A 20419-nucleotide genomic window follows, 5' to 3' on the forward strand; every position below is an offset into this window, starting at 1 on the left:
TTCATCGTGTATTCCCGGTCCTGGTGACTTATTAACTTTTAAGTACAGACAGCCTATCTAATATCTCTTCTTTATTAATTTTTAGCCCATCCATTGTCTTCACCATCTCTTGTTTCACCATGACTTGGACAGCATCAGAGGGAAGTATAGAGGAATATAGCATAAATATAGCATGTAGAGGAAGAAACGTTTGACTCAGGAGTGTTTTGCTTTGTTTTTTTCATTGTGCAGATAAACAACAACAGTAGATTGCATTTGTATAGTCTATAGATTCCAGGATAAGAAAACATAACCTTAAAATCGGAGCCAGGTCATCCTCATCCATAAGCGATTGCACGCTGTATGCTGTCCTTTAAATGCTGAAGTGAAATATTCATTTAACAACTGCTGTTTCCTTAACAATCCTAATAATTTCATCACATGTCATGGGGGGGGGGGACCACACCCCCAGAATGATGGGCGTTCTTAGCGCACTTTGCTCGGTCCTTTTATGTTTGTTGCCAATTCTATTTGCGTCCTCAATTTCGCTCTCGACATTTTGTTTCAAATGTTTAACTTGCTTCATTTCTTATTACTTTCCTTCAAGTCACCAGTCTTTCAGCCTCATGTGTACATCCATGGACCTGTAACCACAACAGCACCAACTTGTGTTTATCTAGCGCCTCAAACGGAGAGCAACGTCCAAGGGTGCTTCACATCATAGTCAAACAAAACTCGATGCTGAATCATACAAGGAGATGTTAATGCAGGGGACCAAAAGCTTGGTCAAAGAGGTAGGTTTTCAGGAGTATTCTTAAAGGAGGAAAGAGAGGGTGAGAAGTGTAGGGAGGGAATTCTGTTGGACTGAAGGCATGGCTGCCAATGATGGCATTTTGCTTCTCTACCTCTCTCTTCTCCTTAAAATCTACCTCTTTGACCAAGCTTTTGGTCCTAATATGTCCTTTTGTGGCTCAGTGTCACATTGTCACTTCTATGAAGTTACTACATAAAGGCAATTGTTACTAAATTGAATTAAGAGTTACCTTCAAAATAGCCAAAAGATTCTTTTTGATAAAAATAAATTTTGGAAATTCTCAGCAGGTCTGGCAGCATCTACGAGAGGGAAGCAGAGTTTAACATTTCAGGCTGATGACCTTTCGTCAGTCATTCATTTCCCCAGCGTTCTGATGAAAGGTCATTGACCTGAAATGTTAACTCTCTTTCTCTCGCTGCACAGAGATTGCCTAACCGACTGAGTACTTCCAGAATGTTCTGCCTTTATTTCAGATTTCCTGCGTCCGCACTATTTTACTTTTATGTTAGTACTTTTGTTTCAATGACTGCAATGAGGAATATTAATGACAACGTAGGGGCAAATTCAGTTGTGGCTTTCAAAAGAGAGTTGGGTCATTACCTGAAGAGAGAAGGTGTTGCATTATGTGCATTGAATCTCTGAATCGTAGAAATGTTACAGTGCAAAAGGAAGCCACTTGGCTCATTGTGTCTGCACCAGTCTCTGAATGAGCAATTTATTTAGTACAATTTCTGCTGCCTTCTTTCGTAACACTGCACATTCTTCCTTTTTAGATAACAGTCTTAATTCCCGCTTGAATGTCTCGATTGAATTTGCCTCCACCATGCTCTTAGTGCATTCCAGCCCCTGAACAACTCGCTGCATGAAAGGGTTTTTCCTCTTGTCGCTTGCTTTATCTTAACCAATTACTTTAAACTTGTGCCCTCTCATTCTCGATTCTTCCACCAATAGGAACAGTTTCGCCCTATCTACTTTGTCCAGACCTCTCCTGATTGTGAAAACCTCCATCAAATCTCCTCTCAACCTTCTCTTCTCCAAGGAAAACAATCGCAACTTCTGCAATCTGTCTCCAAAACTAAAGTTCCTCAGCCCTGGAAATATTCTCGTGAATCTTTTCTGCATTCTCTCCGATGCCTTCACATCCTTCCTAAGGTGCAGTGCCCAGAACTGGACACAATTCTTCACCTGAGGCCAAACTAGTGTCCTATACAAATTCAACACAACCTCCTTGCTGTTGTACTCTATGCCCCTATTAATAAAGCATAGGATACTGTAATGACTTGGAGTGGACAGGTTTCAACAAGAAACAGAAACTGTATTACAGAGAGCTTTTCGGGTGCTACATGCTCGATTAGGACTCTCGTCAAGAAACCTCCACCCCCCCAGATTGCCCGCGCTTAGGTCTCATTAGTCAGAGCCTCTAAGAACATCACGTGATCCTGATAGGCAGCAAGAGAGGCTATAACTTCAGTTACTACATTTCCTTCTCCTTTAGTTTTTTACATTTTCCATTTACAGGGAACATTTGAATATCCAACAACATATACATATATACAACTTCAGGTGATTAAAGATTAAGTCTCTGAGGTGCTTTCCTTATATGACCATAATTCTACCACTTGAGGTTCCTCAACAGGATTGACATGATCGGGAACTGCAGCACTAGACACATCATTAGAAAGTGACAGTTCTGGGTTAGTGACATTAGAAAGTTCTGGGTTTGGCAACTCTATAGGGACATCAGTCATGTCTATTCTAGGTCAATATGTCACCTCAGAAACTGATAGTTCAGCGTTAATCACAGGCGGAATAGTTGGTTGTTGGAATGTCTCTCTATCATGTATATGGTCTATGTGTTTACAAACAATTCTATCTTTGACTTGCATTTGGAAATGTCTGAGACAATGGCTCCAGGAACCCAACAATGTCCACTTCTGAAATTTTGCACGAATATCGTGTCATCTACACTGTGAGCACTTTGCTGTGAACATCGTGATTCAATTTTTGATTACTCTGATTCCTCTCGACCTTCTCCTCTAAATTTGGAAACACCAGACTTAAGGTGGCGTTTCATCAATACTTCAGACAGTATTGAACCCATCATCAAACGTGGAGTTGTACGATAACTGAGAAGAAATGCATGGATGCAGGGGAGCTGAAACAGACAACTTTGGTTGTTGCTGACGATGGAGACAGTGCTTGACCACGTTTTCAATGTCACTGTCAATGCCTGGCCACCAGACACAGCTTTGCGCAAGCATTTTCATCTTTGATGTGCCTGGATGCGCACTGTGAAGCTTTGTCAAGAGTGGCTCTCTACCTTGTGAAGGGGTGACAACCCTTGATACCCACAACAAAATTCCATCTTGACAGTTTAACTCTGTTTCTATAATGGAATGGTCTCAACTCTTCTGACACCAGTGAATTTGACCATGCTTTAAAAAACAGGGCCTCTGAATTACGACAATATTGGATCTCTGTTCATTGAATTTCTAATTTGCTTCACACACTCAGGCGAAGAATCCAAGAAAATCAGTACAAGCACAACGTCTTGTGGCACTGCAGCCCATACAATGCTGTCTGGTAATGGGAGATGACTGAGTACGTCCACATTTGCAATATGCACACCAGGACAGTGCATCAAAGTGTACTGTTATGATCTAAGCTGTGGTTACCTCTGGACAAGCCTGATCCCAGAGTGGAACCCAGCTTGACAGACCCAAACTTTTATTTGTTTTTTAAATACGTGGAGAGTGGCTATTGAACAGAGGCACAGGGGTCTGCTGATGAACTTTTAACAGAAGAATAAAACATTTATTCAACAAGAAAAGATGAACTATATTACAATACTCCTTCACCCACAGCTATACCTTTACAAATATATACAGATTTGTAAGGATAACACAAGTTACAAAAGCTATCTTGTACTTACTACAAACAGAGTGCATAGTCCATGTAAATCTATTGCGATCTGTGGTCAGACGCACAAAACCCTGAAACCAAGTGACAGATGCCACCTCAAACAGATGCTATGGATCTCCCCTCAACTCCCCCCAGACGCTTATCACACTGTGAGCCAACCTGTCTCACTGGATTCTGTCCTTCACATGAGGGATTCCAGCCTCCACTCTCCAGGACCTCACCTTGGGATCTTCTCCCAAACCGATGCGTTCTCTCCGATGCTTTCCGCAAGGATTCACCTCCAAGGTTTCAAACTCTCCTGATGTTCCTCTTCCCTGGGTCACCACATGCGCTCGAGCTGTCTTCCATGCACTCTCTCTCACTGACTCAGCCTTAACAGTACACCTCTGCTTCACATACCCATTGCAACGAATTACAGACCTTCAATTGTCTCTTTGAACCTTCTTGCTTCTTGTAAGCTGTCCTCACTTTAAATCAGAAGCTTGGAAACCTCTCTGCCCCTCACTCTTAACAGGACCCTTTCCCAGGTTTCTGTCCTTCCTTTAACTAGAAGGTCGTCTTTGGACTTTCTCTTCTTCCACTCCCCTGGACTTTTGAGGTTTTTCTTCTCTTGGGACCTTTTTTGTTCTTCTGGGACATCAACAGTTCCCTCTCCCAGGGTCCAGTCTCTCTGGGTCCAGGCCTCAGCTGATCTTAAAGCTGCTGTTTTACTTCTGTGTGTGTGTGTGTGTGTGTGTGTGTGTGTGTGGGAGGAACCTGCCTCTCTGGCCCCCTGTTGCTAGGCAACAGCATTGTTCTTCTTATTCTTGTCTTTACTTTAACTTTATAGGGGTCATAAACGTCTCACTAAAAGGCTGCTTGCATTTCTAAAGTGAGACTAAAACCCCATTTGACCTTTCTTAACACACACATACAGAAACTTAAACTTTAAAGCTAAAACGCATTCCTGACACCCACAAATACAAGTATAACTTACTTAAATTATCTCTATTTCCTACCAATATTCATACGCGGGTAATATCAAACCCCAGTGTTGTATTCCTGCTGATGCTATTGACAGAAAGGCCTTACCCTCACTGATTAAACCCATCAATGGTCTATGGTCCGACACAATGGTGAAGTGTTGTCCATGCAGATACTGGTGGAATGTCTTCACTGCAATGTAATGGTACCAATACAGTTGATAAGTTAGGCAAGAAGCGGGTGCAGTAGTTGATTATACCCAGGAAATACTTGAGTTCAGTTACATTGGATGGTGAGGATGCATCTTTTATTGCCTGAATTTTCTCTTCTACCAGATGCAAACCCTGGTAAAAAGGTCCACCATGTGACCCAGGTAAGTAATTTCTGGTGCTTGAAATGTGCATTTTTCCTTCCAGCTTCCATGAACGTTCTTAGCGCCTCCTCCAGGTTGGCCAAGTGTTCGATCTTGGTTGCCCTGTGATCAGAACATCACCTAGGTATGCTACCAATTGGAGAAGTCCTTGCAAAAGGCTCTCCATTGTCCTTTGGAAGATAGAGCATGCAGATGATACTCCAAAGGGTAGGCAAGTGTACTGATAGAGACTCTTGTGTGTGTTAATTGTATCATATTCTCTCGACGTGCTATCCAGTTCTAATTGTTGGTAGGCATGGTTCATATCCAATTTTGTATAGGATTTGCCTCCAGCCAACTTTGCATATAAGTCAAAAACAGAAATACCTGGAAAAACTCAGCAGGTCTGGCAGCATCGGCGGAGAAGAACAAAGTTGACGTTTTGAGTCCTCATGACCCTTCAACAGAATTAAGTAGAAATAGGAAAGGGTAGGTAAAATTGCCTTTCCTATTTCTACATAGTTCTGTTGAAGGGTCATGAGGACTCAAAACGTCAACTTTGTTCTTCTCCGCCGATGCTGCCAGACCTGCTGAGTTTTTCCAGGTATTCCTGTTTTTGTTTTGGATTTCCAGCATCCGCGGTTTTTTGTTTTTATTTTTGTTTTTATCTTTGCATATAAGTCATCCATCCGTGGAATGGGGTACTTGTCTAGTTTTGCTGCCTTGTTTATGGTCAGTTTATAGTCCCCATAAATATGTATGGTTTGGTGAGGCTGAACCTCTGGAACCATGGATGCTGCCTCTTCTGAGAATTGGACAGGTTGGATGATGTCCAGCTTTTCTAACTGGCGCAGTTCTGCATCCACCTTCCCCTTCAACACAGCTCTGGCCTTAAAGAAACATGGTGTCGCCTGAGGATCCACATGTGTTTTTTGCTTGCAAGCCTTTTACCTTCCCTAAATCATTGCGAAATATGTTGCCTTATTTTCTTAGCAGTTCAGGAACTCCTCCGCACTGTTTTCAGGTGAAATATCTCAGACCAGTCAGGCTTGATTTTCTGTAACCAGTCTCTGCCCAGAAGACTGGGTCCTTCTCCTCTTACTTACTATTTGTCACAGGCAGCTGGGCTGCCTGTTGCCTGTAAAGGCACTGATACTGTGGCAATGCCCTTTACCTGAACAGATTCTCCAGTGTATGTTTTTAATTTAGCGGTTGTCCGCCCCAGGTTTAGTGGTTGGGTACCTTCATTAAGGTATTTGAAAGTGTGCTCTCCCATCACTGTAGTTGAGGCACCTGTATCCATCTCCATTATGAATGGTGCTTCCCATTAACTTGGACTGTGACAGTGATAGACTCGGTTTTTACAGCGGTTACATTACAGAGGGAATAGGTGTTGGTGTTGGCTGCTTCAGGCTCTGCTGTATTTTTTGATTCAGTCGTGTTGATTTGTTGCTTTACGGGCTGTTTCGACTTGGCCTTTGCATGTGCTTTATTAGCTCCTCTCTCTCTCTGTGATCTGGTCCATTGTTCCGGGAATCACTGTGTTCCATGTGTTCTTGGATTTTGAGCGCAATTTTTAAATTTTTCTCTTTTTTAGAAATGAGTTCTGAAACTGAGGACCAAGCATTGCGTGAGGCTGAGGAGCAGTTGCTTCATCAGGCTCGGAATGGCATCTTGGACGAAGTCAAAGGACTGCTGGATCGCAGGAAGGACGAAAAATTAACTTTCAATATTAATTGCAAAGGTACATTCTCCTTCTGAAACTTCAGATTTTATTTTTGCTATCCACGCACCGTTTTTTGTGAAAAATTTCGAATTGCTACTGCTGAATGGTGGAAACCTTAGAATCATCCAGCACATAGAAGGAGACCATTCAGCCCATCGTGCCTGGGCTGGCTATTTTGGCGGAGCTATCCAATTAGCCCCACTCCGCAGCTCTTTCCCCGTTAACCCTGCAAATTGGTCCTTCTCAAGCATTTATCCAATTCCCTCTTTTGAAAGTGACTAATAAATCTGCTTCCATTGTACTTTTCAGGCAGCGCATTCTAAATCATAACTTGCTGGATAATATAAAAAAAAACCCTCCTCATTTCCCCTCTACTACTTTTGCCGATTTATCTTAAACCTGTGACTCCTGGTTACTGCCACTCCAGCCATTAGAGGAAGTTCCTCTTTAGTGTGCTCAGTCAAAATCATTCCGAATTTTGAACCCTCCTAGAAAATCTCCCCTTAACCTACTCAGAGAAAACAACCTCAGCTTCTCCAATCTCTCTATGTAACTGAAGTCCCTCGAGAACAATACACACATTGCAATGTGTTTTGATGTGAAGAAATATCAGTTAAATTTGGGAGTGGAGTAGGATGATTGCCATGGTCTACATTTTCTAACCACTCTGGTAGCTACATCAGTGCAGGAGTATAGGAACAAGAGGACACCATTCAGCCTCTCAAGACTGTTTTGCTTTTCATTTTGATCATGCCTGCTATGTATTTTAACTCCATCTACCCACCTTAGTTCTGTAAAATGTTAATCCTCTTACCCAACAAAAATCTATCAATCGCAGTTTTGACATTTTCAATCAACCCCCAACCTCAGCTGCTTTTTGGGGGAGAGAGTTCCAGATTTCCATTTCCCTTTGTGTGAAGAAGTGCTTCGTGACATCACCCCTAAATGGCCTGGCTCGCATTTTAAGGTTCTGTCCCCTTGTTCTGGACTTCCCCCACCCCCCTGACCAGGGGAAATGGGTTGTCTACATCTACCACCGTGTTACACCTCTTTACCATGTTAAACTCCTCAACCATACCATCCCTTACTCTTCTCTACTCATGGGGATACAAGCCTAGTCTGTGCAGACTGTCATCGTAATTTAACCCTTTCAGCCCTGGTATCATTCTGATGTGCTGCATCCACTCCAAAAGCCCTTCCTGAGATGCGGGGCCCCGAACTGAATGCGGTAACTATTTAGTGGGATCAAGCAAGAGGACCTGGAAGAGGTCAGGGGAATATCCACTAAGTAATTGTCTGTACAGTTACAGAGGAACATAGGACTTAGGAGCAGGAGTAGGAATAGCCATTCGGCCCTTCAAGCCTGCTCTGCCATTTGGTAGGACCATGGCTGTTGTATGACTCAAAGGTGAAGGTCCTCCTAACTTTCTTTAAATTACCTGTGGGTTGAATAATTTTCAATTTGTTCTGTTTTAGGCCGGACAAAGTCGAATTTTGGCTGGACCCCTCTACATCTAGCCTGCTATTTTGGACATAAAGGTGTTGTGGAGGAACTATTAGAGGTAACTTTTGATTTTTAGATCTTGTGCATTGCGTAATTAATTTTGAAATTTCGTATCAAGAAATGCTATAGATGAAAACAAATTAGGTTTTTTTTTCCAATTTGAGTGTTGTGTTAATCTTTTGTTACTGAAACCTACAAGAGTTTTTAAGGTGTGCGTCTGAAATGTTGACTGTTTCCTTGCACCTGATTCTTGATTGTTTGCTAAAATTGGTTTACAAAAATTGCATTGAAACCGTGCCTGAAGTATCCTGAAGCATGTGAACTGACTGTAACAATCTGGGTCTTTGTAATTTTCACGGTGAAAATCAACGGGCTGGATTTTCAGTCCCCGCCCACTGCCAGGATCATCCACTCCCACTCACGCTGAAAGTCGATGGGCCGCCAAATTTCCCACGGTGGGTCCCAATACGACAGGGCCGGTAAATCCCAGCCAATGTTTCCAGGTGACTTTTAATCAATGAAACACAGGGTAGGAGGGGGACCATTCAGCCTGTGGAACCAGTTCCACCCATTTAATTAGATCTTTAGCTTAATTCCGTCCACCCGCTTTGGTTCCCTAACCCATAATCCCCTTACCCAACAAACACCTACCAATCCCAGTTTTGAAATTTTCAATTGACCCCCCCCAACTTCGACAGTGTTTTGGGGGTGTTGGAGATTTTCAGTTTTCCACCACCGTTTGTGTGCAGTAGTGTTTCCTGACATCACATTTCATTTTAAGGTTTTTGACACCTTGTTCTGCACTCCTCCCACCAGAAGGAATAGTTTCTCTCGATTGACCCTGTTGAGACACTGACGCACTTTGAAGTAACTTCAAGATGCAGATTCAGAATCTATTTTGTGGGCTGTTTTCCATTTGACCGGAATCCAGTTCGGAAAGGTTCAGTTGCCAAATTGCAGTCAATTTTGGAAGTCTTGTTAACTCAAATCACAACATAATATACAAAACTCTACACCCAACACAATGCATTATTTCACCATCTTGGAGAACGGCATGCAAATTTTTAGGGATTATAACCTGTTTGTACATTTTGTCATGTGCAATTAAATTTCACAATCCTGGAAACAGAAATACTTGTACAGTCTTACCAACCAATATAACGATCAGTATTTGGGTCCAGTAATATAGTGGTTATGTCATCCAGAGGCCTGGGGCAAATGATCGGGACACATGAGTTCAAATCCCACCGTAGCAGCTTGGGAGTTTAAATTCAGTTAATTAGGGATAGAGCTAATATCAGTGATGCAGATTGTTGCTAAAAAAACTGACTTGCTAATAAGACCATAAGACATAGGAGCAGAAATTAGGCCATTCGGCCCATCGAGTCTGCTCCGCCATTCAATCATGGCTGACAAGTTTCTCAACCCCATTCTCCCGCCTTCCCCCTGTAACCTTTGATCCTCTTACCGATCTATCTATCTCGGTCTTAAATACACTCAATGACCTGGCCTCCACAGCCTTCTGTGGCAATGAATTCCATAGATTCACCACTGTCTGGCTAAAGAATGTCCTTTTAGGGAAGGAAACCTTCCATTTTTACCTGGTCTGCCCTATATGTGACTCCAGACCCACAGCAATGTGGTTAACTCTTAACTGCCCTCTGAAATGGGCCTAGCCAACCACCCAGTTCAAGGGGAATTAGGGATGGGCAACAAATGCTGGCCTTGTCAGTGACACCCACATCCCACGAAAGAATTAAAAAAGGGTGATTTCCTTTCCAGGCAGAAACAGCTGAAGGGAATTAATTTCCTTTTCTTGAATTATAAAGTTTCCTAGATGTATTGAAGAGCGGTAATCCGACACGTTTATATTATGGCTGAAAATGGGTAGATCTCGCACACACAAAAAAAATAAGCATTTTTAATGAAAGTGTGTCTGGGTCCTCTCCCTGTCAGTAACCTGATTTTAAAAGCACTGAACGTGACTGGAATTAAAGAAAACCACCCTGAACCCATTCACTCGTGTCACTGGTGTGCACTAATCAGTTTCTTAGCAAATGGCCTGAAGTTCACGCTTGGCGTGTGTGTGTGCAGAATCAGCGGGCCAGAGAGTGAATGTAGAATCCGCTCCTGGGCGAGACTGCATTCTCAATGTGATTTCACGCTGGGTGGTCTGCCCGGTGTAAATTGCATCTTCTGCTTGGCCTGACAGTGCGGGCGGGTGAGATGGGAACAATGCAGGTGCTGGGTCCAGTGGTGTCCCTTACCACTTTGGTAACTTCAATTAAACTTCCAGCGGAAAAACAAGTTGGCCCTCCCTACAACATGGGAGCGAATTTGTTACTGTGGCTTTTTGGCTATGAACTGATCGGGACTAAAAGCATCACTGACTCAAATGTATTTGTGTACGGTCGCTCTGAAATGGGCCTTGAAAATCTACAGGCCTTGCCCAGCATCTGTCCCTGATCCAATTAAACTTTGTGGCAGCTCTGAGTGGATGGGGGGAGAAGAGCTGGGGAGGGGGGGTTCCCTTCATCTGCTTACACCAGCGATGAGAGGAAAAAGTAATGAATAAGCATTTCTCCAAAACCTTTCATGACTTCAGGATTTCTCAGAGTGCCTCAGTGCTTTTTGAAACATGGTCGCTGCTTATAAATACCAAAACGAGAAGCTAGATAAACACAAGAGGGAGAAAGGAGTAGCAGGATACGTTAATAGATTGAGATGAAATAGATTGGGAGGAGGCTTCACTACGTCGTTTTCATAGCCATGGTCATGAACCTTGCAGTGAATCATCGGATTATTTATTGGTCGTTTTGTTGCTGATAGGCTGATGCAGATGTGAATGTGGTCAATGATGTGGGAGACACTCCACTCCATCGAGCAGCTTTCACAGGGAGGAAGGTGAGAAGATAGTTTTTGAAGAATTGCAGTGGAATGTTTTAAACTTGCTCAATCTATCAAAAATTTTCAAGAGTCTATAAGCTGCATTTGAAATATTATTTGCAGTTGTTCATCAACCCACCCTGGGCTCGCTGACCTATATTGGCTCCTGGTCTAGTAGTGCCTCCATTGTAAAATTCTCATCCTTGTTTTCAAATTCCTCGCCCCTGCCTATCTCTGTATTCTCCTCCAGCCTCACAACCCTCCAAGATCTTTGCGCTCCTCCAATTCTGGCCACTTGAGCATCCCCAACTTTAATTGTTCCCCTGTTGGCACCTATCTCTTCAGGTGGTTGGGCTCTAAGCTCTGGAAATTCTGCCCTAAACCTTTCCCTACCTCGCTTTGTTCCTTTTAAGACGCTTCTTAAAACCTGACTCTTTGACCAAGTTTTAAGTGGCTTGGTAGTGAATTCTGTTTGTTAAGCCTGCCTTTGAGGTGCCTTGGGACATTTTGCTACATCAAAGGCGCTAAATAAATGCAAGTGGTAGTTTTTGACCTTGCAAGGGATCAGCATTGGCAGGATGACCATCTCTGATTGCTGTGAGGGCTTGTTCTGTTTTACAGGAGCTAGTTATGCTGCTGTTGCTGTACGATGCTGATGCTGCTGTTATCAATGGAGCCGGACAAACACCAAAAGCTGTAACCCAAGATCAAGAAATCCAATGCATGCTTGAAGGTAGGAAGAAGCAAGCAGAAAGACTTGCATTTGTATAGCGCCTTTCATGGCCTCCGGGCATCCTCTGCAGCCAGCGAAGCACAGTTTGAACTGTAGCCATTGTTACAGTGTAAAACGAGGCATCTAATTTATGCATAGCAAGATCCCAGAAACAACAATATGATGATGGCCAGACAATCTGTTTTTTCTGTTGTTGTTTAAGGGATAAATATTGACCAGGACACCAGGGCCAGCACCCTTGCTCTTCCTCCAAATACATCCACCTGAGAGGGGCCTGAGTTTAAACTCCATTCTGAAAGATGGCGTTCTGACAATGCAGCACTCCCTCAGTACAACACTGGGAATGTCTGTCTCAATGAGCGGTGCTTGAAGCTATAACCTCTGACTCCGAGTAGAGAGATCTGGAAGCCTAGCAGGCACTAGTCCAAGTTGGAGATGGATATAAGTAATTAAATAGGTTGAACTTGATGGGATTAAAAGGATTCAGATAACTTAAGATGAATTGAAGGCGTGGCTGATGAAACTTAGTACGAGGGGGAAGAAACAGTGAAACTACTTTCCTGTAGAGAAGAGAAGGCTGGGAGATGACACTGGTGTAGGTCTTTAAGAGAAGGAAAGGGTTTTATAGGGTAGAGGTAGAGAAGATGCTTCTCATGAGTTCCCTATTGGATTCATTCACTTCCCTGAGAGAGTGATGAGAATATGGAACCCGCCACACATGGAGGAGTTCAAGCGAATAGCATTGACGAATTTAAGGAAAAGCTAGATAAGACATGAAGCAGAAAGGAATAGAAGGATATATGGATAGGGTGAGACAAAGCAGGTTAAGAGGAGGCTCGTGTGGAGCATAAACACCAGGATACAACAGTGAGGCTGTTTTTTTTGTCCTGTAGAGTTTATTTAACTGTTTGACTCAATCAAAGGAATCTAGATCTGAACGTTTGAAGTTTAATAACCTGGAATTGGTAAGATAGGACTTCATTCCACTGAGCTCTGCCTGATGAAACCTTGTGAATGACCAGCCCCATTCGTTCTTCATGCATCAGATGAGTCCTGTGTGTAAAAGCAAAATGTTGAGGATGCTGGAAATCTGAAACAAAAATGGAAAATTCTACCTCTCTTTAGCTCTGGAGAAGAGTTTTTTTATTAGTTCATTGGGATGTAGACATCGCTGGCTGGGCCAGCATTTATTGTCCATCGCTAATTGCCCTTGAGAACTGAGTGGCTTGCTGGGCCATTTCAGAGGGCATTTAAGAGTCAGCCACGTCGCCGTGGGTCTGGAGTCACATATAGGCCAGACCGGGTAAGGACGGCAGATTTCCCTTCCCTAAAGGGCATTAGTGACCCAGATGGGTTTTTACAACAATCGACAATGGTTTGATGGTCATCGTTAGACTTTATAATTCCAGATTTTTTTTGAATCCGAACCTGGATCCCCAGAGCATTACCCTGGGCCTCTGGAGTACAAGCCCAGTGATAATATCACTACACCACCGCCTCCCCATAAGTTTCATCTTAGCACTGCTTAGAACCATAGAAAAGTTACAGCGCAGGAGGCCATTCAGCTCACCTTGTCCATGCCAGCCCGAGGACACCCAGGTGCCCTTTCTAATCCCACCTTCCTGCACCCGGCCCATAGCCCTGCAGCTTACAGCACTTTAGGTGCAGATCCAGGTACTTTTTAAGAGAGTTTAGAGTTTCTGCCTCTACCACCAACTTGGGCAGCGAATTCCAGACACCCACTACCCTCTGTGTAAAAACGTTCTTCCTCATGTCCCCCCCTACACCTTCTGCCACTTATCTTGAATCTATGTCCCCGGTTCTAGAATTCTCCATCAAGGGAAACAATTTTATCCTGTCCGCTCTATCTATTCCCCTCATAATTTTGTACACTTCAATCAAATCACCTCTCAACCTTCTTTGTTCTAAGGAAAATAACCCCAACCTATCCAATCTCTCCTCATAGCTACACTTTTCTAACCCTGGCAACATTCTTGTAAACCTCCTCTGCACTCTCTTCAGAGCGAATATGTCCTTTCTGTAATGTGGTGACCAGAACTGCACACAATACTCCAGTTGTGCCCACACCAGTGTTTTATACAATTCCAACATTTAATCCTTACTTTTATATTCTATACCTCTACCAGTGAAGGAGAGCATTCCATATGCCTTCTTTACAACCTTGTCTACTTGAACTGCTGCCTTCAGGGACCTGTGTACTTGTACTTGCCAAGATCTCTCACTTCATCTACCCCTCTTAGTATATTCCCATTTATTTTGTAATCCCTGTAACTGTTTGACCTCCCTAAATGTATGACCTCACACTTCTCTATGTTAAAATCCATCTGCCACTTTACTGCCCGCTCCACCAACCCATCTATATCGTTTTGGATATTATGGCCATCCTCTACGCTACCCACTACTCAGCCAATCTTTGTGTGGTCTGCAAATTTCCCAATCGTGCCCCCCACATTCACGTCCAAATCATTAATATATAACACAAACAGCAAGGGTCCCAACACCAAGCCCTGTGGAACACCACTTGAGACAACTTTCCATTCGCAAGGGCATCCATTCGACCATTACCCTTTGTTTCCTGTTACAAAGCCAACCTTTTATCCAGTTTGCCACATTAACCTGAATCCCATGGGCTTTTACTTTCCTGACCAATCTGCCATGTGGGACCTTGTCAAATGCCTTGCTAAAATCCATGTACACAACATCCACTGCACTACCTTCATCAACCCTTCTTGTCACTTCCTCAAAGAATTCAACCAAATTTGTGAGGCAAGACCTTCCTTTAACAAATCCATGCTGACCATCCCTGACTAGTCCATGCCTTTCCACATATCAGTTAATCCTCTCTCTCAGGATTGATTCTACTAATTTGCTCACCACTGATGTAAGACTAACTGGCCTATAATTGTTTGGCATTTCCTTTGTTCCCTTTTTAAACAATGGAACTACGTTTGCATTTCTCCAGTCCTCCGGTACCTCCCCTGTATCTAGTGAAGATTGGAAAATCATCCTCAGAGCATCTGCTATCTCCTCCCTGACTTCCTGCAGCAGCCTCAGAACCAATCCATCTGGCCCTGGTGACTTACCAACTTTCAAGGATTTCAATCCTTCGAGTACTTCCTCTCTCTTTGTGACTATCCCGTCCAATATCTCAGTGTTCCTCCTGGACTACTATATCTACATCCTCCCTTTCCTTTGTAAACACGGAGACAAAATATTCATTCAAAACCCTTCCCACAGCCTCTGCGTCTACACACAAGTTTCCATCTTCATCTCTGATAGGTCCCACTTTTTCCTTAACTAACCTTTTAGCATTAAAGTATAAAAACATCTTTGGGTTATCTTTAACTTTACTTGCTAATCTTTCTTCATGCCCTCTCTTTGATTTCCTTATTTACTTCGTCCCTGCACCTCCTATATTCATCTAGGCTATCTGCAGTGCTTATTTCCTTGTGCCTATCGTGCGCTTTCTTTTTCTGTTTGATCATCCCCTGTATTCCTCTAGACAACCAGGGGGGTCTAGATTTGGCAGTACCACTCTTATTGTTGTAGGGAACGTGTCAACTTTGTACAATTAGGATCTCGCTTTTTAGTGCTTACAACTGGTTTTCCACTGTTTTATCCTCCAGCAATGCTCTCCTCAACCAGGTCCCTTCTCATTTCTGCAAAAATTTGCCTTCCCCAAGTTCAAGACTTTTACTCCTGCCTTATCTCTGTCCTTTTCCATGGTAATGCTAAATCTAACTGAATTGTGATCACTGTCCCTGATACGGTCGCCAACTGTCACTTCACCCACTTGCCCTTCTTCGTTCCCCAAGACTAGGAGTAAATTGCATCTCCTCTCGTTGGGTTTGTCACTAATTGGTTGAAATGATTTTCCTGGACACACTGCATGAACTTTTCTCCCTCAGTGCCCCTTATATTGTTTGAATCCCAGTTGATTTTGTGCTTGTTCCAGCTCTTTGAAAGGCCCATCTCCCCCCAACAGCCCTGTAGTTCTGTTTTTCCTTTTCAAATATTTATCCAATTCCCTTTTGAAAGTTCCTGTTGAATCTGCTCCCACTGCCCTTTCAGGCAGCGCCTTCCAGATCTCAACAACTCGCCGTGTTAATTTAAAAAAAACTTTCTCCACCCAGTGAATGCTAATGGAACTTTTAAATCTTTTGATTAAAGCTCTGTCCAATTTACAAGAAGTCAGTTACCAATAATGTTAGGTCTCGTTTTAACTTTATAAAATGACATTGATATTTTTCCATTCCAACCCGCGTTCGTCCAGAGAACAGAATTCACGATGAAGTGATCGAACAACGGCCAAATCCAACCATTGACCGGCTAACTAGATCCAATTTCTCCCCATATAGTGGATGATGGAAAGGATTCAGCACCTGGCCCAAGTATATAGAAATGCAGAAGACACAAATAACCGCGGACGCTAGAAATCTGAAATAAATACAGAAAACGTTGGGAACGCTAAGCAGGTCTGGCAGCACCTGTGGAGAGAGAAGCAGGGTTAATGTTTCAGGTCGATGACTTTTCATCAGAGCTGGAAGAAGTCGGAGAAGCAACAGGTTTTCAGCAAGTACAGGCAGTGGTGTCGTGGTAATGTCAGTGGGAAGGAAAGCTGCCACCATTTCCTGGTCTGGCCTACACATGACACCAGACCCATAGCAATGTGGTTTACTCTTCACTGCCCTCCTGAAACATATTGGATTCTTAGGGGGTTTGACAGGGTAGATGCTGAGAGGTTGTTTCCCCTTGTGGGAGAGTCCAGGACCAGAGGGCATAATCTCAGTGTAAGGGGGCACCCATTTAAGACAGATGAGGAGAAATTTCTTCTCTCGGAGGGTAGTCAATCTGTGGAATTCTTTACCGCAGAGGGCTGTAGAGACTGGATGGTTAAGTATATTCAAGGCTGAGATAGACAGATTTTTAATCAGTAAGGGAATCAAGGGTTAGGGGGAAAAGGCAGGAAAGTGGGGAGTTAAGGATTATCAGATCAGCCATGATCTCATTGAATGGCGGAGCAGACTCGATGGGCCGAATGGCCTACTTCTCCTACGTCTTGTGGTTTTCTTTTTCCTCTTAAGTGGCCCTAACAAGCCACTCTGCTTCAAGGGCAATTAGGGATGGGTAACAAATGCTGGCCTTGCCCGTGATGTCCACATCCCATGATGGAATGAAGGAGAGAAACCTTTCAACAGGAACAGAGGCAGGGAAACAAGAGAAAGCTGGATGACAGCAGAGAGAAAATGACAAAAGGGATGGTGTGCAAAGCAAAAGTGTGTGGTAACAGAGCAAAAAGTAAGACAAGGTGGGTCAGGAGGAGGGGTAAATGGGAATTGAAGAATCATTACCAATTGCTGTCATCTGAAGAGGTAGAGATTATGATCTGAAGTTGCTGAAGCCAATGTTGAGTTTGGAAGGCTGTAAAGTGCCTAATGGACAGATGAAGAGCTGTTCCTTGAGCTGATGTTGAGCTTCATTGGGAGTATAAGAGGCTGAGGACAGAGAGGTCGGAGTGGGAGTGGGGAGGAGGATGAAAATGGCAGGTGACCAGAAGCTCGGAATCGCGCTTGCGGACTGAATGCAGGTGTTCCGCAAAGTGGCCATCCAGTCTGTGTTTGGTCTGTACAATAGAGGAGACCCACATCATGAGCAGTCAATGCTAAATTGAAAAGTACAAGTAAATTGCCGCTTCACCTGGAAGGTGGGAAGGGAAGGAGGTAAAAGGAGCAGACGTTGCATCTCCCCCGCTTGCACGGGGAGGTGCTGTGAATGCTTGAACTATCGGGGAGTCGGGAATTACGGAAACAGGCAGGAAAGTGGATTTTCCATGATCTTATTGAATGGTGAAGCAGGCTCAAGGGGCTGAATGGCCTACTCGTGCTCCTGTTTGATATGTCCTGATGGAAGAGGAGAGGGTTGTTGGGGATGAAGGAGGAGTGATTTGGGGTGTCGGGAAATGCATAGTGTTTCTAGGCAGGACTTTCACTCACGTGTGGTAACTCTGTGAATGAAGGAGAGTACAGAAAATTACATGGTGGTAGACTCCTCATCGTTCGAAGCTGTAAGTGAGTTTGTTATCTTCTGTGGGTCCTCTCGTGACTGCGGAGTCCAGTGTGGGGTTGGGGTGGACCTCCACAGAGCTGGCAGTTCAGATTGTTGTTTCTGCTCGAGGTAACTTTGCCAGCTGCGCCTCTTCCAGCTTTGGCTGGGCACGTCAGATGCTGCAGAGGTTTGGCACGGATGCTTGCCTCCACGCGGGCAGGTCGACTTGCAGTGCTTCCCCAAGAGAGGTGGCCTGCAATGCGGAAACTTGTAAGGCTGTTTTTGTTTTTGTGTGTGTGTGTGTCAGTTTATTGTTTGCCCTGAGACAGTTCTCCGTTGAAAATCTGGCTGGGGATTCTGTGGAAACATGACTGGCTACAGGAGCTAATCTAGGTTGAATTTTCTGGAAGGCCCCCTCCACACAGATGAGCCCAGATGATGGAGATCCTCGTCGCAGAAAATGATAAACTTCAGGCGTACGTAAAGATGTTCTAGCACTGAATGTATGGGAGATGTTGCTGAAGTAGTTTAATATTATGCTGCTCTCAAATTCCTCATGAAAATGAACATGAAAATGGGTAGGTAACAGATTGATGACTATCAGGAGAAATTCAGACTGGGCTGTCCTATCTGACCTGTTTTCTGTTCTATAAACTCGATGTCTTTTTTTTTAAAAAAACAGCTGCTGAAATGACACAACAGAGGAAATTGGAAGAATTGCTGTTGGCTGCTGCAAGGGAAGGGGATGTGGCAGGAATAACTGCTTTGGTGAGCCCTGTCACATTGACTTTACGCTCACCAACCAGGATGACTTGACTTTTTAACAGACTGGTTTGTTGTATTTCCGCCTCGTCTTGTTAGAAATTCGGGGAGGGGGGGATTATAAGATAAAGAATCTCACAGCGCAAGAAGAGGCCATTCAGCCCATCGTTCCTGGGCTTTCTGAAAGAGCCTCACTTCCCCCTGCTCTTTCCATACAGTCCTGCGATTTTTTTTTAACCGTTCAAGTATTTATCCAATTCCCTTTTGAAAGTTACCACTGAATCTGCTCCCCCCCCCGCACCCCCACCAGCCCTTTCGAGCAACACATTCCAGATCATGACTCGCGGCACTTTTTTAAAAAAAAATTCTCCTCATCTCCCCTCTGGTTCTTTTGCCAATTATCTTAAGTTTGTTCTCTCGTCCCCATCTCTCCGATCAGTGAAAATAGTTTCTCCTTAGGCTGTGCTTATTTCTGCCTCAGCACTAGGGGGACCACTTCCTGTACATGCGCAGCTGCAGTGTTGGGGCATCTGGGATGTCCTTAACCATTGCAAGTTTTTTAATAACTAGTCCCACCTATCATTTAGCAATTGTTCCCTCTGCAAAACATGATTCTATAAACGCTCAAGCTAGGTAATCAGGAAATTTCATTAATGTGACTCTCAACTTGTGGAGAATTGATTTGTAATATTTCGTCTAAGGACACTTTTTGGTGTCAAAAGTATTTTGACGAAGATATTTAAGAAAAATAATCATTGCCTAATGCGGGACTTGAAAGATGAGCTTTGGATTAAGAGTCGCATCGTCAGCCAAATAAGCTACACAGGCTAAAATAACAGGCAAAATACTGCGGAGGCTGGAAATCTGAAACAAAAACAAAAAATGCTGGAAAAACTCAGCAGGCCTGACAGCATTTCTGGAGAAAGAGAGAGAGAGAGATAACGTTTCAAGTCTGCATAACACCTCTTCAGATCTAAAGGGAAGTAGTGAAATATATACTGATTAAGGGGGGTGGAACCGATGAAGCTGGATAGAAGGCCAGCGATAGGTGGAGGCAAAGGAGAGATTGACAAAAGATGTCATAAACAAAAGGTCAAAGAGTTGTTAATGGTGGTGGTACTGGCTAAAGGAGGTGTTAATGGCGACATTGAGAAAGCAAAATGTGCTAATGGCTGCTACACAGGCTGTCTGGCAATTCCCTGCACAAAACCTCAACACAATCATAGAAACATAGAAACTAGGAGCAGGAGTAGGCCATTCGGCCCTTCGAGCCTGCTCCGCCATTCATTATGATCATGGCTGATCACCCAACTCAATACCCTGCTCCCGCTTTCTCCCCATACCCTTTGATCCCTTTCACCCCAAGAGTTATATCTGACTCCTCCTTGAAAGCATACAATGTTTTGGTCTCAACTATTTTTTGTGGTAATGAGTTCCACAGGCTCACCACTCTCTGGGTGAAGAAATTTCTCCTCATCTCAGTCCTAAATGATCTACTCCATATCCTCAGACTGTGACCCCTGGTTCTGGACTCCCTGACAATTGGGAACATCCTTCCTGCATCTACCCTGTCTAGTCCTGTTAGAATTTTATAGGTTTCTATGAGATCCCCCCTCATTCTTCTGAACTCCAGCGAATATAATCCTAATTGACTCAATCTCTCCTCATATGTCAGTGCCGCCATCCCAGGAATCAGTCTGGTAAACCTTCAC

At 43.7% G+C, this 20419-nt stretch overlaps 1 protein-coding gene across 3 annotated transcripts in view; it reads left to right on the forward strand.

Annotated features, from left to right (window-relative positions):
• The window catches only part of osbpl1a (oxysterol binding protein-like 1A), a 250691-nt gene that overhangs the window by 28331 nt on the left and 201941 nt on the right, over positions 1–20419 (forward strand). For 2 of the 3 annotated variants that reach the window (XM_041190183.1, XM_041190185.1), the window contains exons 2-6: positions 6628–6774; positions 8233–8318; positions 11090–11164; positions 11768–11879; positions 18628–18713. In XM_041190183.1, the coding sequence (XP_041046117.1) occupies positions 6630–6774; positions 8233–8318; positions 11090–11164; positions 11768–11879; positions 18628–18713 (504 nt within the window). In that variant the 5' untranslated portion in view covers positions 6628–6629. Of the gene's footprint in view, positions 1–696; positions 774–6627; positions 6775–8232; positions 8319–11089; positions 11165–11767; positions 11880–18627; positions 18714–20419 lie in introns of those variants that run through there. The other variant, XM_041190184.1, reaches the window with a different exon arrangement.

The sequence above is a fragment of the Carcharodon carcharias genome, chromosome 6, assembly GCF_017639515.1.
Source record: "Carcharodon carcharias isolate sCarCar2 chromosome 6, sCarCar2.pri, whole genome shotgun sequence".
Classification (NCBI taxonomy): domain Eukaryota; kingdom Metazoa; phylum Chordata; class Chondrichthyes; order Lamniformes; family Lamnidae; genus Carcharodon; species Carcharodon carcharias.